The sequence below is a fragment of the Pocillopora damicornis genome, chromosome 6 (assembly GCF_964200805.1).
Source record: "Pocillopora damicornis chromosome 6, jaPocDami1.2, whole genome shotgun sequence".
Classification (NCBI taxonomy): Eukaryota; Metazoa; Cnidaria; class Anthozoa; order Scleractinia; family Pocilloporidae; genus Pocillopora; species Pocillopora damicornis.
In genome coordinates this window covers 6,633,183-6,657,057 of record NC_142675.1, presented here as the reverse complement: position 1 = coordinate 6,657,057, position 23,875 = coordinate 6,633,183, and the positions used below count along the sequence as shown (strand labels likewise).

At 36.8% G+C, this 23,875-nt stretch overlaps 3 protein-coding genes across 3 annotated transcripts in view; all 3 read right to left on the bottom strand.

The window, feature by feature from the left end:
• Positions 1-23,875, bottom strand: part of LOC149043664 (uncharacterized) — a 203,361-nt gene that overhangs the window by 37,146 nt on the left and 142,340 nt on the right. The window lies entirely within an intron of this gene.
• The window catches only part of LOC149043665 (uncharacterized), a 191,601-nt gene that overhangs the window by 29,049 nt on the left and 138,677 nt on the right, over positions 1-23,875 (bottom strand). The window lies entirely within an intron of this gene.
• LOC149043668 (uncharacterized) lies at positions 2,303-22,398 on the bottom strand. The gene is made up of 20 exons (XM_089210693.1): positions 21,476-22,398; positions 17,735-18,082; positions 15,959-16,213; positions 14,164-14,436; positions 10,043-10,093; positions 9,674-9,762; positions 9,432-9,487; positions 8,280-8,458; positions 7,814-7,924; positions 7,674-7,692; positions 7,519-7,549; positions 6,469-6,772; positions 6,188-6,298; positions 5,550-5,740; positions 4,734-4,856; positions 4,421-4,491; positions 3,818-3,858; positions 3,539-3,635; positions 3,356-3,455; positions 2,303-2,947 (listed from the first exon to the last, which is right to left on the bottom strand). The coding sequence occupies exons 1-20, from the start codon at positions 21,540-21,542 to the stop codon at positions 2,882-2,884; spliced, it is 2,583 nt and encodes an 860-aa protein (XP_089066819.1). The 5' UTR covers positions 21,543-22,398; the 3' UTR covers positions 2,303-2,881.

Below are 23,875 nucleotides of genomic sequence, written 5' to 3'. Positions count from 1 at the left end.
CATCTATTCCTCTTAAGAAATTTTCTCATCACCAAACACCATTTCTGCTTTACCAAAAACTTCAGATTTTAAAATTTAGTTTCTTTTGGGTTTCATACCTTGTATTTCACAAATTTTAACATTTCGTTTCCCACAGAAATGTTAGGAAAAAGTCAAAAATCTTCAAAATTCTATATAAAATTTTCAGCAAATTCATTTTTAACTCGTGAATCGCGCGCATGCGCAAGAGCGAGTTATAGATATGATGTGGATAATGGCACTCGCTCGCTCGCTCGATCGATTCCTTTAAACTTTTTTTCAGTTTTAGACTTTTGAGTGCATTTGATAGTTTTTGGCGAGTAATAATCAAACGAAATGGCGACCTTTGTTGCTAAGAATAGTTGTGAGGTAAAAAAGAAGCCGATGATAATCTTTCGTTTTAGTTTCAACAAGCGGCGCTAGCGACTGGATGGCGTGCGAGGATTCACACCGAAATAAGAGAACAACCTTCGTTTCCCATAAAATTGTAATTTACAAACCTTGAACTTGAAAACAATCCGAAGATTCATTAAAAATATCACTTACTCCGAAGCGCTCGGAGTTTTACAAGTGTTCAAAAGCTTTTTCTGTTATGGCGTGAGATTGGGGACAAAATCGATCATTATATTTCATATCGTGTGTTTTTCCTGTGTGAAGCGAATAAAGGTGCCGGCGACTCACGAAATTACTGGTTAACGCGAAAATTAAATAGCACTAAAACAAATAATTTTGGCTAACGATTTCCAGTGAATTTTTAAAGAACAATTTTCTTTCAAGTTTCAAGACAATTTGAAGACTTTAAATAGATATTACGTTCCAAAATGCGAAACTTATACACCACAAAATGGATAAATAGGCCTGAAATGAAATTCTAACTTGTTCTTGAGTATACGTTGCCTAGCACGTGATCAAAATCTACCCAGGTGGAAATCCAAGACAGTGGCAGTCTTGGCTTGGTTATGTCACTCAAAACTCGTTCCCGTTTGTCTCATTTGATAAAGAGGGAATCATTAATGTTTTCATTAAGACAGTATTGCCTTGATTTTCCAATATTTACAGTGATAGACAGTAAATTTCACTTTTCACCCACATTTACCTCCAACGTTTTCTTTTGAACCAGAAACACAAATGATATATGTATGTTATTTGCCGGCTGGGAGGTCCGTATGGTGAAAAGCATTTCAAGACCGAGGTTACAGTTTTTCACCATACGGACCGACCCTTAGCTGGCAGATAACATATTTATTTTTTTAAACTTGAAGAAATTCTTTCCGAAAGAACCCGAATGATTTAGGGCTGTAAATATGGCAAGATCTTTCATAAAATGAACAATTTTTGAGCGAGTAAATGGTAATTAAAATAGAGGTGATGCAAATTAAAGAGAGAGGCCTCACCAAAACATTTTCATTTCCGTAACGATAAAGGTGATTTAAAAGGCTTCCAAACAAACTTTGAAACATTATTTTTACAAGTATCTGTCACAATCTGACATCTGTCAATTAGAGGCGCATAAGGAAAAAAAACGCAAGAACATTTGAAAAACAACAGAACTAGTTTGGCTAGGACTGTCACGACAATGTTTTCTTCAAAAACAGTCAATGTCTAAAGGAAAGTATTATTCACTCTTATCGATGATTCATTCATGAACGAAGATTTATCTCCGTTCATTAAGTAAACGGCGGGGAAAAAATGCGAGTAAATTCAATTTTTTTATTTTGAAGTTGTGAGAGTTTGTTCGTTTGTTTGCTGCAATGGCGTGTGTAAATCTGCTCTTTCCTCCACGAAAACTACATTCGAATGGTACACTCCAACGAAACAAACGGGGAATTAATTGTGCAATTTACGGTACAAATGTCCAAATTGAACGGACTCGGAAAGACTCACCGTGAGAGTAAATTTGTTGTAGAACTTGTAAACTAAAACTTCGCTCGCTCTTTTACTATGAACAAATTGTTTGAGAAAATTCAGATATTAAATGAATAAAAGTTACATCGTTCAGTTTAACTGTAAACCAAATACTCCACGTTTTAAATTTCTATGTACTTTTTGTGAACGATTAAAATTTACTGCAGACGGTTTTTAGGCCGCTTGTCAACTAACGTAACTGACACTATTGCTTATACAAATTAATTCTGAAACCAATATTTTTCTGTTGACCAAAGTGATTTGATTTGCTACATGAGCGAACACCGAACTACTGCTCGTACTCTAAATATGACAACCACAAAATTCCCTAAGCCAGATAATCTTAAAAATAATCCAAAAAATTATGTAAGTCACCCGTCAATTCACGAGTTTGCTCACAGAGCACTTTGATTCAAAGCTAGGACGATTGCTCAAGTAATGTGCCAAGTATAATTTTTTTACTAGGATAACGTTAATTTTTTTATTAATAATACTTTCAGCGTAAAAGTATTTCGAGTTGGTATCGCATGTAAATGCAGTCTTAGGGAAAGCAGTTTATGCGCCAGATAGCTTTCCTAAAATCAAGCGGGTTTTTGCAGCAAAACAATTTTTTCAGCAATTTACTAAAACTGTAGACAACTATGGCACTCTGGGCTGGATCTCATCAATCTAGTTTACTGGATTTTTTCCGCGCTGTCCTGCCTTTCAGAATTGAGTCAGGAAATAAACTGAACTCCAACGCTTGTGTCGAGCATACGTGTAAGTGCTAAACATGTTAAAGAGTATACTTTATCAGTAAAAGCGTTACAGCGTTTAGGAATATAAAATCAATTGAGTTATGACGTTTCAACCTAATTGCTTCACACAAAATGGCTTTTTCTACCAAGTAAGCGTGTGAGGAAAAGGTGGTAAACTGTTAAAACTGTTAGCCGGTCATATACCGCGGAAATCTATTTAACTACACTATTAAATCCTCGACGTTTGCATACAACTGCTTGTCGTACATTGTCATGTTGATCAGCTTCTGCAAAAAAGAATAATATAATAATCAGCATCATTAAAAAAGTGTTCCTCTTACGTTATAAGCGTTTATCCTCACAAGTGGCCAGTTTTTCACACCAAAACAAATTCAAGAAAGTATTTTATGGTGTCGTCTGCTACTCTTTGTGCGTCTCAATAAAATTTTGCAATAATCCTACGATCTTTTAAATAACCATAATTAGTCAGTGGTCGTTGGGATATTCTAGTTCGCTTCCTCCTTGTTTTTTCGTGGAGTGCTTGCTTCAGTGACATAACAAGAAGACGCAATCCCAACTTCGTAAAAATTACGCTATCTAAGCTAAACGCAATTAAGTTTAAAACCCTAATTAGCTAAGTCTAAGCTAGTCGGTCTAACGTCAAAAGAAACTTTCATGTTGATCAAAATTCTCACCTTGTGTAGGGTTTCCATGTCCTTAAGCTGATTTTTCAATTCAGTAAAAGTTGGTCTTGCATCTGGGTCATTCTTCCAGCACTTCATCATAATCTTATACCTGGTATTGTTCAAATGATCTGTTAGAGATTTAAAGAACGTTTCCTTGTAGGATGAGAGAGAACGAATTGAAAAAACACTTACAATTCTTCATCGACGTGTTGTGGTTTAGGCATCCTGTATCCATCCTGGAGTAAGTTTGCAATTTTTCTTCCATCCATTCGTGGGTAAGGTGAACCACCTGGAAGAGCCATAAGACCATCGAAATATAAATGTGACGAAAAAACGACCTTCACTGAAACACCACCCGTGTAGTTTGAAGCTCATTACGTTTGTCTAACTGAACACGTTACATTGCTTAATTGAACATGGTATATAGCGAAAAACATCTGCAGGGTCTTATAAATCTCCATTCGATGTTACCTATGGTAAAAATCTCGTACAGCAAAACTCCATAACTCCATCTGCAGAAAGACAAATCAAACAAATATATATTGGGTGACTGAAGACATTAACATTTTATACGACAACTAAAATATATGTATTCTTTTACAAAGCATAGAATTCATGTCCTGATTAGAACTGATAAAACTTAGAGAAAGATGTTTTTCGTCTGGTCACGAGTGTGGGACAAAGAAAAAATTTTGAGTCTCCACGAGGAATTGAACCTCAGACCTTCGGATTCCGCGCTCCGATTCTCTCTGTTATTTTTATGTACAAACATGACTCTATCGACATTGCTGATCCTTGCAGTATGCAGGACGCGCGTAAAATGAACTTAGTAATAGACCTAGCTCACCGTAGAGTCCCTGTGGCTCAGTGGTATGAGCATCGGAGCGCGGAATCCGATGGTCTGAGGTTCGATTTCTCATGAAGAGTCAAGAATTTTTTCATTGTCCAACGCTCGTGAGAGGATGAAGAACATCTTTCTCTATTTCATCACCGAGCCCAAAACTTACCCTCTCTCTTATTCTATTGGTAAAACTTGTTGGAAAATTGCTACGGGTAATAATCGGGTATACTTACACATCACTTTTCGTGGTATATTTACCATACATCAAGGCCTCATAAGCTGTCCACTTCACGGGAAGACGGCCCTAAAGATTTCAAATATCACTTTTTGAAACAGTTAAAAAATTATAGGAAGCGACCGGTCAAAGACAGTGATATTTAAAATTACACTCGTATACGCATGGCTATAATATTTTCATTAAGGTCCCATCCAAGGATTTTGTGATCGAAATCGGGAGTATATCAGCTTTAACAGAACTATGTTGTGAAAGATCACTAAACTGAACGATATGTAGTACCGCCCCCACCTCCCCTCTTTCTTGATTACCTTAGTCTTTCGTTCATAAATATTTTCCTTCTGCACATCTCTGGCCATTCCGAAGTCTGTCACTTTACACGTTTCCTTTTGTCCAACCAACACATTACGAGCCGCAAGGTCTCGGTGAATGATCTAAGAAAGCATTGATCCGAGAGCAAAAATTAGCGATTCCAGAATAAAAAGAACTGAAATGAAATGGTTCAGATAGGAAAATAGAAATATCCAGCGACATAATATGGTGTGTGTATTTCTCTTTATTCCAGATGGCAGAAAATTAAAATTACTATAATCGCTGTTCCATATTCCAAAGAGAAGCAAACCACTTTATTTCTGCAATACATAATTATTTCATAGAAAGCTTATCTTAAGATTTTATTCGAAATAGGGTTCTGTAATGTAGCAGTTTAGCAACCAAAGACGAATTTTTTAATTTCAAGTTTTGATTCCTTTTCTTTCTTGTCAGTAAAATGGGTATTCGTTGTACACTCAGTTTAGGCTGAATAAAAGATCCTATTCATTCACGTCTCTGCCTTTGCCTACACGAGGAAAACCCAGATATTTTATTTCGATGAGGTACACTTGCAGCGATGCACAAATATCGCCATTCGCACACTGAAATACAACTTAGGTGATGACGTAAAAAATTGGTAGGGTTCCTGGCCCTAAAGAAATAGCCTCAACAAGACGGTAAGAATACGTTTGCATATCCCGGGCGTGATCTTGTGAAGACGTATTTTTCTATGCAAGACATAGCTTAACATGACGATACACCTTACAAGAAGGTTTTAGAATTGTTTTTCTTTGGTGCCTTTTTAACGAACTTACAGATTTTGAGGACAAATAACTCATTCCATCAGCAATTTGCCAAGCAAACTTCATCAGCTGCTTTGACGTCAGATTTGTTTGTGGTTTGATATCCGGGTCTTGGAAGTAAGTGTCTTTTAATCCACGGCTCTTTCTCAGGTAACCCAGCAGATCCCCAAAAGGCACATATTCGATCAAAACCAGCAGCTGTTCTGAAGAAATTAAACAGTTTCATTTAGATATTTCTCTCTCTAAAAAAATTAGCAATAAGTAAAATAAATAAATAGCAGTCAGGGTCAATACATTTGAAGAAATCGTACGAAAACAAGATGTGGTTCTACGATGAAAAGCTGGAAAACTTTGTAACGATCTCATAAGAAGGTACAGACCAAATATTCCCTTAGAAAAAGCGATTCTGCTTTTACAACAGAATGGCTTGTACAATGGCAACTATTTGGTCTTCTTCTATCAGCAAATCCAAGAGCGTCGCTGTTAGATAAAAGAGGATAAAATTACCATATGCGATGGTTGTTTGTTGTGCGCAATTGTGAAGCAGTGAATCTTCTTCTGAAGCAAATTATCAATGACGAGAAAGCGTTACAGAGTAAATCAGAAGCAAAATGTGTACAGCAAAATTGGACCTCATAATCAAAGCTTACCAGATTCTGTAACGCATCCCAGAAGTTTAATGACGTACGGATGTGGTTTCAGCTGCTTCATTGTGTCAAGTTCTTTCATCAAATCTCTCTTGTCCGATTCAGTAGCGTTTTCTGGAGCGTTAAAACAAGGAGTAAAATTTGGTTAACGGGAATAATATGCAAAATGTCGAAATAGCGACATAAATTATCCATTCACAAATAGCTAAAAAGTTACGGTAACCCAGTAACAGTATATGACTGTAGGCCAAGACTCGCATTCAATTTACAGTTCAAGAACTCACTTTTAAGCATCTTAATAGCCACTGTGGTCGCTTCAGGACTCCCTCGAAGTCCTACTGCTGTTCCCTTGGCAACCTGACCAAAAGCACCTTTACCAATAATTTTTTCTATGGTCACGTGGTGTCTTGAAACTTCCCAGCAGCGTGTTAACGGATGAAGAGGCACGTAATCAGCACCTGAAGCGGTACTTTGTGCTTTTCTATCATGTTTATTGACTTCTATGAGATCCATGTATTCCGCAGGAGGCTGGGTGAGGTTTGCTGAATCGGGTAGACTTGGTTCGCTATCTTCTAATCCTGTTTCATTCTATTAAACCAACATACTGTTAAGGTATTCATTACAAATCTGTTATTAATCCCAATGCAATTTCCTACATTTTTATAAAAATCAGTTCACCCGTTTTCATCAGAAAAGCGTTTATATTATTTCATAACAAGAGATTATTAATAGTTTATAATCTCTTGTCCTTAAATATTACTAATATTTATTATTACTAACACTGTTCTCTGCCATTGAAACTATCAAGTCCAATGCAGTGATCGAGGTTCATAGCATATTCGTTGAAGCTACAAACTGCAACATGAAGATCGTCGATTGGTAGCGCAATTTTTTGACAAATGCACACACGAAAAAAAAACTCTTGCTGTACTAAGCTCCTAGACTAACGCTTTGAAAATAAGTCATCAAGATAAAGAGACGGCCAAAACGGCGTGAAAAAAAAATTATTTACAAAACAAATATCAACCGGGTGCAGACCAGTTTGCTATCTATGAAGTGAAACCACGCAGTTGAACCAGGGACAACCGAACGAAAATCGATGGAGCAGCTTGGTAAAGGACATGATCCCAGGACAAAGATCCTATCGAGTCAAACTTCTTCCTATATTTCATTGTACCTGTCATTAATGCATTATGCCTTTTTTTGTAGAACTACACCTTTTTTCCTTCCTATTTGTTGCAGGCGTTTATTTCCTTCTAGAGAGTAGAGGTAAAGTGAGATTACATAATTACTGGCCACACTAACATGACCTCAATGTCTTAGCTGTAACTTACGTAGGAAACACCTCTTTCATCTTCATAAGTCCTACAATTGAGAAAGCATAAAAATATTTATTTTGAGCAAATAATCAGTTTAAGTGGAAGTTTGTTATACGATGATACCATATCTGGAACATTACATCGACACAATCCAAGTGCCAAATTCTTACCTCTGTTTCCCAACAGCGCCTGAAAAAGAACGAAAGGAAAAAAAAGACAAATGATGTGGATGTGGGTCAAGATTTGCTTTTGCTTAATAAAGAATCTTGCAGCCAAACCCTCTATCATAGATTATGAATTTTTTACCTACCTTTCTTATGTAGCCAGATTATGTAAATAATTAGGAGAACGATTATGAAGGCAAGAACCCCATTTATGGCTAACGAGACGTTGTTAGATGGGCAGTTACATTCCTCAGGACCTAAAATGATTCAGTTTACAAAGCTTGATCAGATAACATTCAAACAACATTTACAGTGATCGTGGTCAATACACTGCTCTCACTACATAGCTTATGCTCTAGAACGAAAACCGTTCACTCGAACTGGATAGGTACTAAGGAAAAGCAAGGTGCTACTCTCTCTATAATAATTTTTAAAAGTAAGATTTTGTTTAATTTAATAAAAACAACAACAGCGACGAAAATAAAACTTGGAAATATATGACTCACAGAAATGACTTGTTTAATTAAACAGATACGGAATACAATTAAAAATGTCCATCTTCGGACGAATACGTGTAAACACTTAACAATAATATTTCTTTGTAAAACATACTTTTTGTTGTGCTTTCCGAGCCGTCTGTGGTTATAAAAACTTGTTTAATTGATTCTGGATCGACTTTGAAACCTCCGAATTTCTCTTGCCTTGCAGCATCCAACAGGACAGTCAAAACATTGCTGACGACTACACTTCGATTGAACCTCATCATGAAGTCGAGAACAACACTACCACACCTAGGTAAGGGGGAAGGATGTAAAATGCCGAATCGAACACCGTGCCGAAAAGAGTAAGACGCGTAAGTTATGACTGATTATACAGTCTGTATTAAACAAAAAGAAATCGTGGGAAGAGTTCATTTAGGTTTGCAAGTAGTTTCTTCATCCGCTTTTACATTCTTCACCTATTCAAACATTTGTCACCTTTGGAGAATATAACTACATTTCCTATTGCTAATATTTGTTTATCTCTCCCTTGAAAGCTTATTACGATTACAATACAAAGCCATTTGTTACAATAAATAACATTTTCATTAAAGGACCTTGTTGCTGTCTTTGCTCTGTGAAAAAAATTGTCACTACCTTAATTTAAATAACCTTACTTGAGAAATAGTTAAACAGATTATGAATTAGGAGAACCGCAGTACTTAAGTTACGCAAACGTTACACTTGGGGATATGGGCGTCTTGTGGTCTGTTTTGACTTATTATAAATGAGTAGCCTAAAGATTAGAAAGAATCTAGCGCCAAACAAAGTATGTTACCGAAAGGACAGAGTTTACAGCGAGAGCAATTCGACGAAGGCGCACCTTGCGTGACAAAAATTGAGTAACCAAACGGCTTCAATTGCATAATCAGTCATAATTTATGCATTGTGCTCTTTACGGCACGGTTCTCTATTCGGCATTCTATTAGTACTTTGGTGACTTTCAAGTGTTAAAATACATTGAGATTTAACCAAAAGAGTAATTTTGATCTAATAAACCAAGGTAAATAAAATTAATTCATGTCATTCTGTGTCAATCTGTTGCTGTACATTAAATAAAATGTACTTCAAATGTAGATTATTTTGCATTAACTGAGATTTTTTAGAGCAGAAACACCAATTTTAACACTAAAATACGCCAAACTGAGATAAAGCTCCTCTCTGCCCCAGAACACAGATTTGCGTTAGCGTTTGTTTTTCAGTGTTGAGACAAACTGCACCTTACCTGGTGTTCACGGTGTTGGCGGATGAGCAGCCAAACTTAAAGGCAATTTGACAAGCCTAAAAGCACATTTAAAGAAAAAATGTAAATTTGAATACTTGTTACGTAATTGAAGATCGTTCAAAATGTCATTTTGTTTTAACAGAAATATTGAGATTTCGGATTGATTAAGATTCCCTTTTCATGATAAATATCATGGCAGTATTCTATACACTCCGGTACACGGATCAAGTAGATTATCTCACCATTTCTGGAAATTTCGCAGCAACTTCTGAACGTCTGCTACAGTTCCCCTGTATTGTCGCTGTCAGGTAAACTTCTGTGCTTTCTGAAGCTGAAGAAAAGCCGTGTCCTTTTACATTTACGAAAAACATGAAGAGCCTTGGTTCACAAAAACTGCCGAGAAGTGGTTCCATCTAACAATAATTCAGCTTGAACATTGTTGTGACTGTTTGTGAGTCTACAGTCCTTCGCTAAGTTCCAGGCCCTCAGTGACCTAATTCACTCTTTGTCTTTTACTCAAACTCATTTTGTAACACTAAAGAACATGCTATTATGATTACAGAGTTTTACATGTAATAAAAAAAAGAAAATGCCTATAAAAGAACATTTACCTGCGGGAGTTGTTTGGGATGAGGTGGCAACTGTACTTGAAACTGTTTGAACTGGGAAAAAACAAAATACGACTTAAAATGATCGACAAGAAATTTTAAATTTTATGTCATCATCATACCAACCTCAAATCACATGATAATAATAATACGTTAGCTAAAGTAATTTTTTTCACGGAGGTTCAGGGCCAAGTTTGAAATAAAAGGTCAAGTGACAATGTGTCATGTGTTAATATGTTAATATTATATATATAAATAATAAATTTTATTTAATTTTAAGATGCAAATATCGAAAATATCGGAAAAAATACATTTCCAAGTAAAATGGGAAAGGTTTGGCAGCGCCAGGTTCGCCACAAAATGAACGCACAGCTTATCTGTTCGCCTGATGGAGGAATATGTAGATGTAAAGACGTGTAGATGTGTAGTTGTGTATGTTGTGGCTCAATTTTATCCTTGGTTCAAATTTTACTTTCTTTTGTTTTTGGGTATTGTAATGTATGATACTGAGTTGATACAAAGGAAAATAAATAATTAATACAAATATCTAAGTACACATATAACAACAAGACTATCGACAGAACTACATAAAAAAGAAACGAACTTACACTTCGTGGCGTAACCAGGTCTGGAAATAAAACTCTCAAACAAAAGTAACACGGCTCTAGCAAAAACTAACGAAACGACTGACTTATCTGAAATCAACTACTAATGAGAAATATGTAACGAAAACAAAGCTTGTACTGGCGAGAAATAAAGAGCTACCAGCACTACGTAATTCTTCCACAACCTCATGCAAAAGCGCGGGCTTAATTGAATCGAAACAGAACATCACAATAGTAGTTCAATTGAAAGAAAAACAATATAAAATATTTCCGCAGTTACTTGAAAATAGACAGAAATTCAAATTCTAGTTGCTACATCCCAGCCCTTTAGGTTTACTTTAAATATTGGGCGATTAGATTTCAAATAATGAATAACCTAAGAGTCCCTTAAGTTAGTCCACTCGTGTTCAAAGTTCACGCACATCTGGCCCACAAATTCAAATGAACCAGCTTCCAGCGACGATGGCAGTACAAATCATTCTTAATGAAGACTCCTAGCGGCAAATTTAAATGCGATCGAAGTAACAAATGGTTATTAGTCAAAGATTGTGAATCAATGGGACTGAATGCTATTGTTGAGAGTCAGTGGTCGACCATTGAGAATTCCCTCAACTTCTGCCATCAACGTTGGCCGTGCGTCTCCAGAACCAATTGTTGCTTTTTAAAAAAAGGGCTCGTAAGATCTTTCTCACTGAACGAATCATGCGTTCCCAGACTCCTCCCATGTGTGATGCTTCAGGGAAATTAAACTTCCTCTTGATGTTCTTCTGATGTACGAAAACTTCTATCTTCTACTGATTCCAGTTGTTTAGGGGCTTCAGGGATTTCTCTCTCTCTCTACTACTTAACTTCATACCATTGTTACCTCTTACCATCTTTGGCGTCCCTCTTCTGCTGATGAATCTGCATAGAGCGCGAATAAACGATTCTGTTTCGAGAGACTCGCTCACTTCAATGTGGATTGCTTGGATAGTCAAGCAAGAGAAAAGACACCATACCGCAGTGGGCCAAAGGAATCTCTGCCAACGGTAGAAAACAGGGGTTTATCTGGAAAAAGCATGTTACCAGGTAAATCTAACATCAATTGTAGGCCCTTTGCAGCATTTTGTTTCTGGCATGTCAAACAGTTACTGAATACTCTTCAAAGAGCAGCCCGTCCCCTTAAGATCCAGTACTTTTCTCTAAAACTGGTCTGGACATATTCTTGACCTAGATGACCCACAGACTGATGAACATCTATAATGAGCAGCTTGGTAACATGGTGCTTTGAAGGTAACAGCAATTGATGTTTCGATTGGTAATCCGATGAAGAATTTTGAAGCCGACATCCAACTCTCAATATTCCTGCTCCATCAAGAAATGGTCTAAATTTGTACACTGAACCAAGTGAGCTAATAATCTTCAATTTACGCTTCTCGTATTCTCCTAGGCTTAAGTCTGGGAGGGCTTTAACCACTGGCGAGAAAGCTAGTTTTTGCACGTATGTGACGATTTGAGCCTCTGCACGTCGTAATTCGTCTATGGACAGCCTTTCACAAGGTAATGGATCAACAGGGTCCTCTTCTAAGCAACTTTTGCTCTTAAGGAATTTTTCTTAAATCTCAGACGCCAAGAAACTCTCTTCTTAAACTCAAACCGTGACGAATATTGCAGAATCATTAGGTCTAGTGGTCTTTTATCCTCCATGAGAGTAACATGGTCTGTTCGAGCTTGACTTCTGACTGCTGGGTGTAAAAACCTTAGGGCCTCTGAACCAAACTTCCCTCTTTAATAACTCCTTTACCGTTTGTTTTCGGCCGGCATCGTCAGCTGGGTTGTTGCTTGTTGGCACGACGTTCTACTGGGAAGGTTCTGAGCCATCATGTATCACTTCCAGGTAATTGGTCACAAACATGTAGAATCGTTTGCCTCTTTGCTCTTGATTTATTGGAGGACAGCTGTGGAGTCTGACCAAATCACTGTCTTGTCAAATTTCGTCTGAAATTCCTGTTGTAACGTCTGATTCATTCTGACAGCTAAAAGAGCGGCTGACAATTCCAATCTGGGTATAGTCATCTGTTTCACGTGAGCTACGCGAGATTTCCCAGCGAAGAAACTGCATTGGGTACGGCTATTTTCATTGACGAGTTTTGTATATGACACAGTTCCATAAGCAGTCTGAGAGGCATCTGCAAAGTGGTGAAGCTCTGCATTTTGTACTCGGTCAAAGTCGATCGCTTTCAAACATATTGGTAAGGCAACACTTGAAAGCATAAGTAAATTTGATAGCCATCGTCTCCAAAACTGAGATTTCTCTCCCCCTATATCTTCATCCGAGGTGAGTCGTTGTTTGCAGAGACTTTTTAGCTAGTGAGGTGACTGGTGATACTATGTCAAGTGGATAATAAATGTAGCTAGTCACTGATAGAATCCCTCTTCGTGTGAAGGACATACCCCTTGGTACCGTCTTGAAGGTGTAAACATGTCGCTATCCATGTTACACTGAACACCAAGGGTTATTTCAATAGGAAGTACACCAGAATTTAAATCCAAATCCAAAATTGACGAAGCTCTGTCTGAGGTTGGAATGGTTTTGAGGACCTCCCTCCTGTTACACAACCATTTAGTCGATCGAAATCCGCCTCTTGACAATAGAACACACAAATCTTCTCTCAATTTACTGGCAACTTCATTTGATTGCACTGATTTCAAACAGTCATCCACATAAAAGTTCTTCAATACTGTGTCGATCACTTCATTGTCAAAGTCTCCTGCATTGTCTTGAGCCGTCTTTCCTTTGAACCAAAATTGTCCCAACTTGGTGAAGACGTGCTACCAAAAGATGTACTAAACAGGGTCCTTAGATAAGTCATCGTCAGGCCACCAAAGGAACCTTACGGTATCAACATCGTTTGGATCAACCATTAATGGATGGAACATGGCTTTGGTGTCTAAGGAGAGAGATACTGGTTCCTGACGAAATCTTAAGAGGACACCAAACAGGCTGTTAGTCAAGTCTGGACCACTTAGTGGTTGGTCATTGAGCGATGTCCCTTTGTATCGAGCTGTGCGGTCAAACACCACTTGCAGTTTCCCTGGCTTATTAGGATTGAAGGTAGCATATAATTGACTGGTGATATCTTAACTCGAGGTTGTTCATTGTGGTTTTTTTTAATTATGACTCATTTTCGCAAACCAATATTTTAATTCATTTCGATGACATATCAGTTCAACTGATCCTGACATCATACACTACATATGAAGAAAACATTCCCTATCCTCGAAAATCTGTTAAAAACATCAGGAACATCAACAAAAGTCTTCATCGGCTTGAGAATACTGCTAACTAGCGTATGTGCTGTTCGCCAGGCACAAAACGTCAACCTCATTACTAGGGTCTCTATTCCTCTCTGTTCGGGGTTGTAATGATTCACTGTGTGGGAAGTTTTATTGACGCAATGTAAACTGGTATTAAATATTTTCCCGTTTTAGATTATAAATCAAAAGTACTTAAAAATGCTCAAATATGTTTCTACTTACCCTTTATGTTAAGTCTCACAGTGGCTTTTGCTCCATCTCCAACGTCATTATGTGGGACACATTTGTATTCGCCAGAGTGCTGAGGTCGATTGACGTTATTGAGAGTATACTCACAATTGCTGTTCTCGCCTAGGAGGCTGCCGTTGAAATAGAACTTGTAAATTGATACTTGTGGCACAGCAGCCATAACTATGCACTTGAATGTAACAGTGTCTCCTTCGGTGATGGTATTTTGTGCAGCATTGGTAGTGAGCCTCGCACCTTCAGGTTTGTCTAAAAATATAAATCAAATCAAAATCTCAATCACAGTTTATTTCACCGCTCATACAATTCGCCTGGTTATTAATCATAACCTTCTTTTCTGAAAGTCTAGAGGGTGCACGATAATGCAACAAGAAAGGGTTAATCTTTTATCAATCCATGGAGTGCCTTGGGCAGAAAATATAACGCTTTTGTGATAGAAAATTGTGGCAAGTCATTTACGCATGATTGGAATGCTGACTATAAGCAAAACACTTTAACTTAAACATTGCACACTGAAAAACAATGGCATTACTGCCGCAAGAAAAATAACACCAACTATGTTGTTACTAGGATAGCTATTTTAAATCGTCTGTTAATAAAAATGAGAAATTTGGGAGGACCAGCCTTATGTCTTAACGGACATAAAATCGTTGTCGCTCATGAAAAATTTGTGATGAAAATCCTTAATAAGACGAGTGCAACAGTGCCCTAAACGCTGTACGTGAAAGGATCTCATCTCACAAAAAAGGGGCAACTCAATTTGAATCTAAGACATTCCCTATTTTCCTCAATTGGTACCAGGATGATATATTTATCTAAGAGATTCCTGAGGAACAGAGCCTCCCTTGATCAATTTAAGAGAAACCTTAAGTCGAGGGCCTCATAGGCTAGATGCTTCTGGGTAGAGGAGCATCCTCAAAATCATTAGGGATTTTTGACTCGACTCCACTACTAAATATGCAAACAAACAATTCAATTTTTCGTTCACAATCCAAGCTTCCTCAAGTTTGCTGTTGCAAAGAGTTTAAGCAGCGGCAGAGCGAAAAACCAAAACGAAAAACCAGAGAGATTTGGTCAGATTGTGTTCACACTATCGTGGCTCTTTACACTTCCTGGGAGTCTGAAACAGGCTAAATAAAATTACAATTGTGATGATAAGTATTTTAAATTTGCACGGACAATAGTATGTAAATTGCTTGTTTGAATGAAAAACCTGGGGGAAACTAGACGAAGGTAGGAAATACATATCTTTCATAGGGGGCGGCATAATGCTTGCAGGTTACACAACCTCCAAAACCAGAAAGTCATAGAAATCAATTACTCAACTGCAGGATTTGTCATTCCTTTCCCTCTCTTTAAATGAGAAAAAAAGTGAAGTTTGTAATCACTCCATAGTACAGTCCGTCACTTAAGTGTCATTTGACAGTCGAGTATTTAGTATAAGGTGGCAGGTGGATTGTCACAATGATTCGGAAACGGTTTTAAGCACTTTTTGAGTTAAACACAGTCCAACTGAAGCAATGACTTGGCAAAAAATGTCACATCCTTCTAAATAAAATAACATGAGCAATGATTCCACGCAAATTCATTTGTCCCAACCAATAATTAGGACCAATGTATACGAAGCCAAAAAGGACTTGATGTGGAATTCTATTTTCTTTCACTTTTGAACAGAATTGTCAGTTCTGGATAACTGACCCCAATAATAGGATTCGCACTGTAAATAGGGTAAATTGAGAAATAGAAAACAAAGGTTAAAATATGTACTTACACTGAACTACAATTGATGTGTCAATAGAAGTGACTTCCACTGAGTTATTGGCTTGACATGAATATTGTCCTGCATCCGTTCTGTTTATATTATCGAACTTTAAAAACGTAGCTTTCTTCCCTGAACTTTCCATTACTCCATTTCTAATCCATGCCACATCCGGCAGTGGTTTCCCAGAAGCTTCACAAGCCATGGTGACAGAGGATCCTTCAATATAATATTTTCCTCTTAAAGAGATGTTTATAAGTAGTGCTTCTGAAAGGTAAAAGAGATTATATCATTCCTCACATAGCGAGTCTTAAAATTTACCCAATTTCAATAAAATAAACAAAATCAACCAGCAATTGGTCCCCAACAACCAACTAGTATAAGAAGGTTCAAACTTCATTCAGAACAAGTTAACCTGTTGGCACTTAAGCTACTGGAGAACTTCTCACAAGCAAAATTATAAAGCAGAGCCCTAACCAAGGGAATTAAGAGCTAGTTCAGGAAGTTACTCTTTTGGCTACGGACCCTGGCTTCTAAGCTTCTTCCATTCTAGTGGATAAAATTTTTGCTGCTGTGCAAACAAATAGGAACAGAGCCAATCAAGCCACACTCCTCTCAGAACTTGGTCTGACAAAGGATCTACAGGAGACATCCTAAAGATGTTTGGTCCTCAATTTTTTCTACACGTGAAATATGAGACATGGATTGGCTTTGGGCTACATAAACCAAATGCAAATGATGATTCTTTTGCCCCTTTTAAGCCATAATAACCTGGTATCTTTCTATCGTGATACAATTTGGAAAGAGAAGTAGTGTGACAGGTATTCTATTACAGTTAAAATAAGCCAGCAGAACACAGCAAATGTATAATTAAAACAAAGAAAAGAAAGAAGATTATGTAATGTCTGGTGAGCTCAAACAATTTTTAATTCATGAGTCATAAAAGATCAAAAACAAGCAAGTGAACACAGTAAACAGTGAGTTTGGACTCTTCACAAGTGAATAAAATCGTTCAAGCAAACAATGAGGTAAATTGTACATGAGTATTGAGATGTCACAAACGTTTTCAACTTTGAATCACTGTCAAATGACAAGTCTCAATTTGCTCCTTAGTATCTGAAATTACTTGAGGAAGTCACCATTCTGTTGGCTAAGTTTACATCTGCAAACCTCTCAGATCATATAATCCTCAGAAAGCAGAAAATGGTGCAGTACTGGCTTTCATTGCCTTTGGCAAGTCCCTTTTAAAAGGCATGAAAAGAAATACAATCTTTTTCATACCAATTTAATTTCAGATGCTGCCTGTGATTGGTCATACAGTATTTTCCTTCATTGATTTAGCAAAATCATGTACAACCAGTTGGATTGTTACTAGTTTTGACGGACCATTTTTAATTGACAGCTTTGCCAAGAGAAAATCTCAGTATTCAAATTAATAATGGTTATCTATGAATAACAGAGCAACCAAGTACTTGGTGCCAGAAGAATAAAGCAATAACTCTCTGATAACTCTTTGATATCTTACTCATGAGAAACAGCAAAGTAAATGGTAGAATTACCTTCCTCCTTTTAGGAGTGTGGTGTCGCATGCCAATTAATAGAGGCATGTGTATTGTTCCCTAAAGTCAGGCTAGCCAGCCACTTTCAGCCCTGCCTATGAAGGTTAATTTGTGCATATTTGTGCTATTGTTTACTTTCTCCACATCTCAGAAATATGAGAGACATGAGTTGAATGCATTTGATTTATGATTGATTATTAATGTTTACATGTATATCTGTAATACATACCTGCCACAATAAGCTGAACTGTGCTTACAATGCTCCCAACAAAGCTTCCCCTCATTTCACATTTAAATATGGTATTGTCTCCAGGGTTGATGTTCTCGATAACCAGGGTAGCTCTTCCTTTGATTTTTACCCTTCCTTTGTAAGATGGAGGAATACTAGGATGTTCTTGGACACCATGACTGTCATTAAAAATCACTCTGACAAATGCAACATTTACCAGAACACTATAGATAATGTGCTGAATTTTATTATGTGGATCAGTGTAGTCCCACACCAGGTTGGCATCACCACCATTGTTAAAATAGCTTGGATTAGAAGGTTCCTGGGTGAAATGCACATCCACACTGCCTAAAATAGACAAACATAAACATAATATTCTCAGCCCTTTAGTTATATGAGTAAGGATAATATTTAGGAGGAAGGGCTTAAATAGAGTCCAACACAGAGGCACTTTTAGTGTAAGCAGTAACAACAATAAAATGAAAGTATACACTACATTGGTATTCAATGATATCAATCAGCTTGAAATATACTTTCAGTTACTAAGAAATAAGGTTCAATAACAGTAATGTGTAACTATTTGTGCCTTTTGAAAATCATTTTTGACAAGTTCCACTTTCTTTAATTTCCAAAATGTGTTCAGTGATAAATTTCCAAAATTTAAAAGTGGTGCTTCTGAGGAAGTTTTTTGAAGAACTTCTTTTATTGGGAAATGGAAAGTGGAAGTGTCCACACATATTATATGTTAAACTATCAAATGAGGAATTCATTGTTCCACTCATTTTTTGGTGTCTGGTTTTTGAAAATTTGTATGTTCTTATCTGAGCATCCAGTACCCATCACATACAATGTGCATGAAAGAAGAAAACAACAGAAAACAAACTATCTAAGTATTTTTGATGACCAGAACAAAGTTACAAAGGGCTCTAATGTTCATTGTTGAAAAAATCATGCCTAAAAATTGGAAAAGAAATCAAAGATCACACACACCACTTCTATCCCTATTCTTGCCCTGTTCTACAGTGTATAACAAGGGCATATTTAGTGTGTTCCATTGCCCTAACAAGGTAAATAACATAACAGTGAATAAAAATTAACAAATATTTGCAGAAAGTGAAGCAAATATTATCCATTAATCTTCCCTTTGCCTTCAGTAAATAATTGTTTTAATATAATTGCTCAGGTGCTTTTGAATTCTGTTATAAATTCTGTAAATAAAGAAAACATTGCCCACATTTTGTTACAACTGTGTTGATTACATGCATCAACATTAGCAAGCAGTTTTGAGAGGTTTATTTTTTTAATACCAAAAACTTACAAGAAATACCAAAAAATACCAAGAACTTTTATCCCTTTTGTTTTGAAAAGTGTTCTGCTAACCTTTCAGCATCTTTCATGCTCTTCGCAATTTAATTTTCTCCTCTTGTATTTATCACTCCCTCGCAAACATTTGACAGAGTGCAAGGTAGCCATTTTGAAATTTAGTGCTCTTGCTATAATCACCCTGTGCACTGTAATAATAGCAAGATATGATGCAATCCTCGCCCAATTGCATGTGCATCTCTATAATCACCTGAGTGAGCAATTACACTTATAAAATATTTATCATTGAAGTCACCACATAACACAAGGTAAAAACAACAACAATTAACAGCTCAAACAACAATGCAATGATCAATCATGTTACTTGTGCATGATTTTCCAAAACTTTGGCATATTATGATGGCATAAAAATTTCAATGTTTAATTTCTTACAGAAAAAATAGATTTCTCCTACACTGCAATGTAATAAAGCTTTATACATGTGAAAGATGATGGATGTGTACCTTTGTGTCATTAAGCATTCTGATGTTCTACTCATCTGCAAGACAGGAACTAAATGTACTTCTTATGTGAAGCATTTGTGTCTTAAAAAAAGCTGGATTTGGTAGAATTGTTGAGTACCCTGAAAGCCAAATTTGATTTGCTCTTTTCACTATCATGTATTGGAAGCTTGAGATGAGCCAGTTGGTTCATACACCTTGGGACCATGCACAAACCATTAAATGGTAGCATCTTTGCAACTTCTTAAACTTGATATAAATTTTGGTTTATTCTCTCAGAAGGTCTGTTTCCACTTACAACAACAAAAATTTTAGAGCAATTGCATTACCAAGTTTAATACTATACTTTAATTGGTAGGACTGAGTTCCAAAAATGGTTAAATATGGTTGGGACTTTGAAGGAATATAGATGCTTCATAGTTCATGAGTGTGTGCAATTTCTATTCACAAGTTGTGGAGAATAAAACAACAAGCAAGGAACAAACAAGTTTTTGTCTACACTTTGAGTGGATAAAAATCATACAAGCAAACTAAACATGATGTAATTTGAGGAAATGCAGTCTGTATCTGTTTTATAAGCTGAAAATAAAGCAACATTTATATTCCTGCAGGAACAAAGTAGTGACAAAAATAAGGAATAAATTAGTTGATTGAAAAGCCTTTGCTAATAGCATGGGAATTAAAGTGCCAATTTAAAACATTAATTTTTGCTCATTCACATAAGCACAAATCAAATTGCAAAGGTGCATTGCAATGCTTTCTTATCAGAGTCAGTATCTAGAAATTTAAGTCTTGGGTACCATTTTGGAGGAGATTCCACTTTAGATTCCTGGATTGCAAATGTCAGGGGTTGCTCAAAGCATAGATTTAGACAAAGATTGTGATCAGTTTGTGTGAAGCAAAATCAGAATGATTTTCACCAATTTTCATGAAGTCCAACTGGCATCTTGTTTTCAAACTCGAAGTCATGATTCTACAGTTGTCAGGAACCAGTAAACCATGCTGACATTCACTCTCATTCACTTTCCTCTTCAACTTGTGATTGGTCAGATGGCCATTTCTCAATTGTGAGACCATCCTACCTATAAGGATTTGTGCATTTTATTACAAATCCTTTTTGTTTTGTTAATTTAGCTTGGAGTAAATCTCAGTATGTATATGATAAACAAACATATCTTGACACACATTTCAAAAGGTTTGGTCCTAGTAAAACTTAAACTGTTTCAAATACACAACAATGATAAGTCATCCACGACCACCGGTGTGGGATGCCACAATCGTATGTGCATAAAGCTTAAAACGATTCAAGTAGACAAATCATATATTAGTAATGCTCAATTAACCATCCAAGTGCATTATTTTGTTTCTTTACACGATTGCTACCCGAAGAAAAAGCCACACTCAACTTAGCTAGCAGCATTTATCCTTGCTGAGGTCATTATTTGAACCAATAATGAGTGGAAAAATTGGTAACAGCTCTTCCGAATAATGAGTGATGAATGGCAAGGGAGAGAGTTTAAGTACAAATGGCAACTTTTTTCTGACCATCACGTTTGTAATGGAAGGCCACCTGACAAAGCAGTAACTTTTCTCATGGCTAAGAAGAGGACTCATACTAATCATGAAAATGGTGCACTTCTCAGTTTCAGTATTGATGTTAAATTCTGAATGTATGGTATTGTTACACTTGAAGCATAAAATAATTGCTCGTAATTTTTATCGCATCATAGTTATTCAGACTCCATTTATCACGTGACTGAAATCCCAAATCATATCTTAATTTTGAATTACAAAAGACTGTTGAAAGCCACCTCAGAGTTTTGAAATGAACTCGATGTTTTCGGTGTCTAACATTGAAATGGCACGGTAAAAAAACACTGTAAAATCCTTCGTTCGGGAGAATAACTTTCACACTTACCTGACCCGTGAAACTTTACCAGCAGAAGAAAGAGTAAAAAGATTTCATAATCACGGAAAGACACCATCCTATCAGACCTGTGCTAATGCTCCAACGAGGAAGGTTGTGCCAAATCTTGAAAAGATAGACAAGTAAACCCTTTTTCGTTTTGAGACTGGGACCGAGTGTCACGATCATCCTCGTAAGGTTGTCAGCCGTAGTCGGCAAATTGCCTAAAAACATGGCGGATGATGCAATTTATGGATGAAAACTCGATTTATGGTAAACACTTTGGACATTTGCATGAATTATAGAAATTTTTCTTCTGGAGAAACGTTTCACTCAGATTAAACAATGCGTCAACTTGCGAATGAGTCGAATGAGAACATTGTCACCGATATCGATCACGCACGCGTATGAAGCTAAATGAAAGTCACGCGAATAAAAAATAACTTCTAACAAACAGTTTTCAACTCCACTTCCTTGTTTATCAACCATCCATTCTTTTCTTAGGGCTAATAAATATAATCAAGGTCGGGTACAGCTGATCTATTACCTGTGGGTATCACGAGAGTACCCCTACTCCAGGGACCGGAAACGGAAGTCAAGCGGATTACAAATGAAATAATAACGCAATCCAGACGCGCAAATTCAGTCAGTAAATAACAAAAACTGCGGGAAAGTCCATTTGAATACATTTCTTAGAGAGTAATTTTCCTCAAATCTTGATATTAGCTTCTTCGTATATCTTCGAAACATGTCATCTAAAAACATCTTTAAGACTTTTGGTGTTGTTCTCGATGTAAAATCAACTGAGAAGCTACGGCACGAACACGAAGTGGGAACAACAACTAGCTTTGTTATGTATTACAGCTACAGTGTTGGCGAAGGTAAATGTGGGGCGCCTCAGATGAACTCTGGCTACGAAAGGGAATGTTAAGTGGAGGGGTTATGAGGAGACCAAAAACTTCCTATTGTAGCATCCCTTAAAAATTGCAAATTAGATCTACTCTTTATTTTGATTTTGAGAGACAGGAGTGTAATTCCTTCACTTTGTTTTCTTTTTTCGCAAAAATTGAAAAAAAAGGAATAGAACCAAAAATAAAAGCACTACAGAACTTCAATAGCTAAAATGTAGTGGCTAACCTGAAAAAGGAGGGGTTTATATGTGGTTTTTAGTGCCGGCTACTATAAATATGATCCAAAAGTCAATACCTGCAACACATGCCTCTTGCACAGACTTATTGACTAACTGACTGACTGACTAACAGACCAAATTAATAAATGAATGAATGAATATCTCTTTACCCATAGACTGTAAAATAATTTGGATAGTACGACATTCTAAGCATACTTCACTCACCCATTTCCTCGACATAGATACCTTCTTCGGACGGAAGAGAAATTAAGATAAATCTGAGAGGTGCCATATTTTGTAGGAGACAGCAACACCAGGAAAAAGTCTGAAGCGGGAAGCAAAATGCTTTCAGCAACCTTCCACTCATGTGATTTTTGTCGGTTTTCAAATGATGGCTTCTTGCGCTTAAATCCGAGTCAAATACACTTCGATTAAGTACATTTTGAGTTCAGTGAAGTAACTTCAACCAGTGAAATGTATCTACTATTATAGATGCAATTCAAAAACTGTATTTTAAGTTATGAGGTGTTTCAGAAACACACCAAACGCTTGGTAGCAGAATATTGGTTCAAAATTGACAAGAAAAAACTAATTAACAACTAGATGGAAAAAGGAACTCTTCTGCTTCAGCGAGCACGTTAGAATTAGAAAGGAGCGAGCACGTTAGAATTAGAAAGGAGCGAGCACGTTAGAATTAGAAAGGAGCGAGCACGTTAGAATTAGAAAGGAGCGAGCACGTTAGAATTAGAAAGGAGCGAGCACGTTAGAATTAGAAAGGAGCGAGCACGTTAGAATTAGAAAGGAGCGAGCACGTTCGATCTCGCTCCTTTCTAATTCTCTTTGGAAAATTTACTTTTGACATAAATCTGCGGTGCAAACTTTGCTTCAAGGAGATCAAAAGATTTTGGAAATCTTGCCTAAAAATGTAATCTATAATTAATTTCCTCATTGCAAATAATGTAAAGCCAGCAGTGTTTAAGAAGTTTCAAAGTATAAGAAAAAATAACAACAGTGTTTCTCCCAGTACTATTTCACGGTGTAAAGTGTACCTCAAAAACTTGTCCTGAGCTGCAGAAAGTGTCCGAAATGACGTCATGGGAATTTAAAGGTATTCATTCTGTCATTATTGCGAACGGCGTAGAATAAGAGAAACAAAGTTTGTCAATCTAAATATTCTTCTGGGTAACTCATAACAAACATTTTATGCTCTTGTTTAACGACTCCATAAGTCCCGTTGGTTGCGTGACGATTGACTCAGTGGCATGTGTACAAATGACAACATC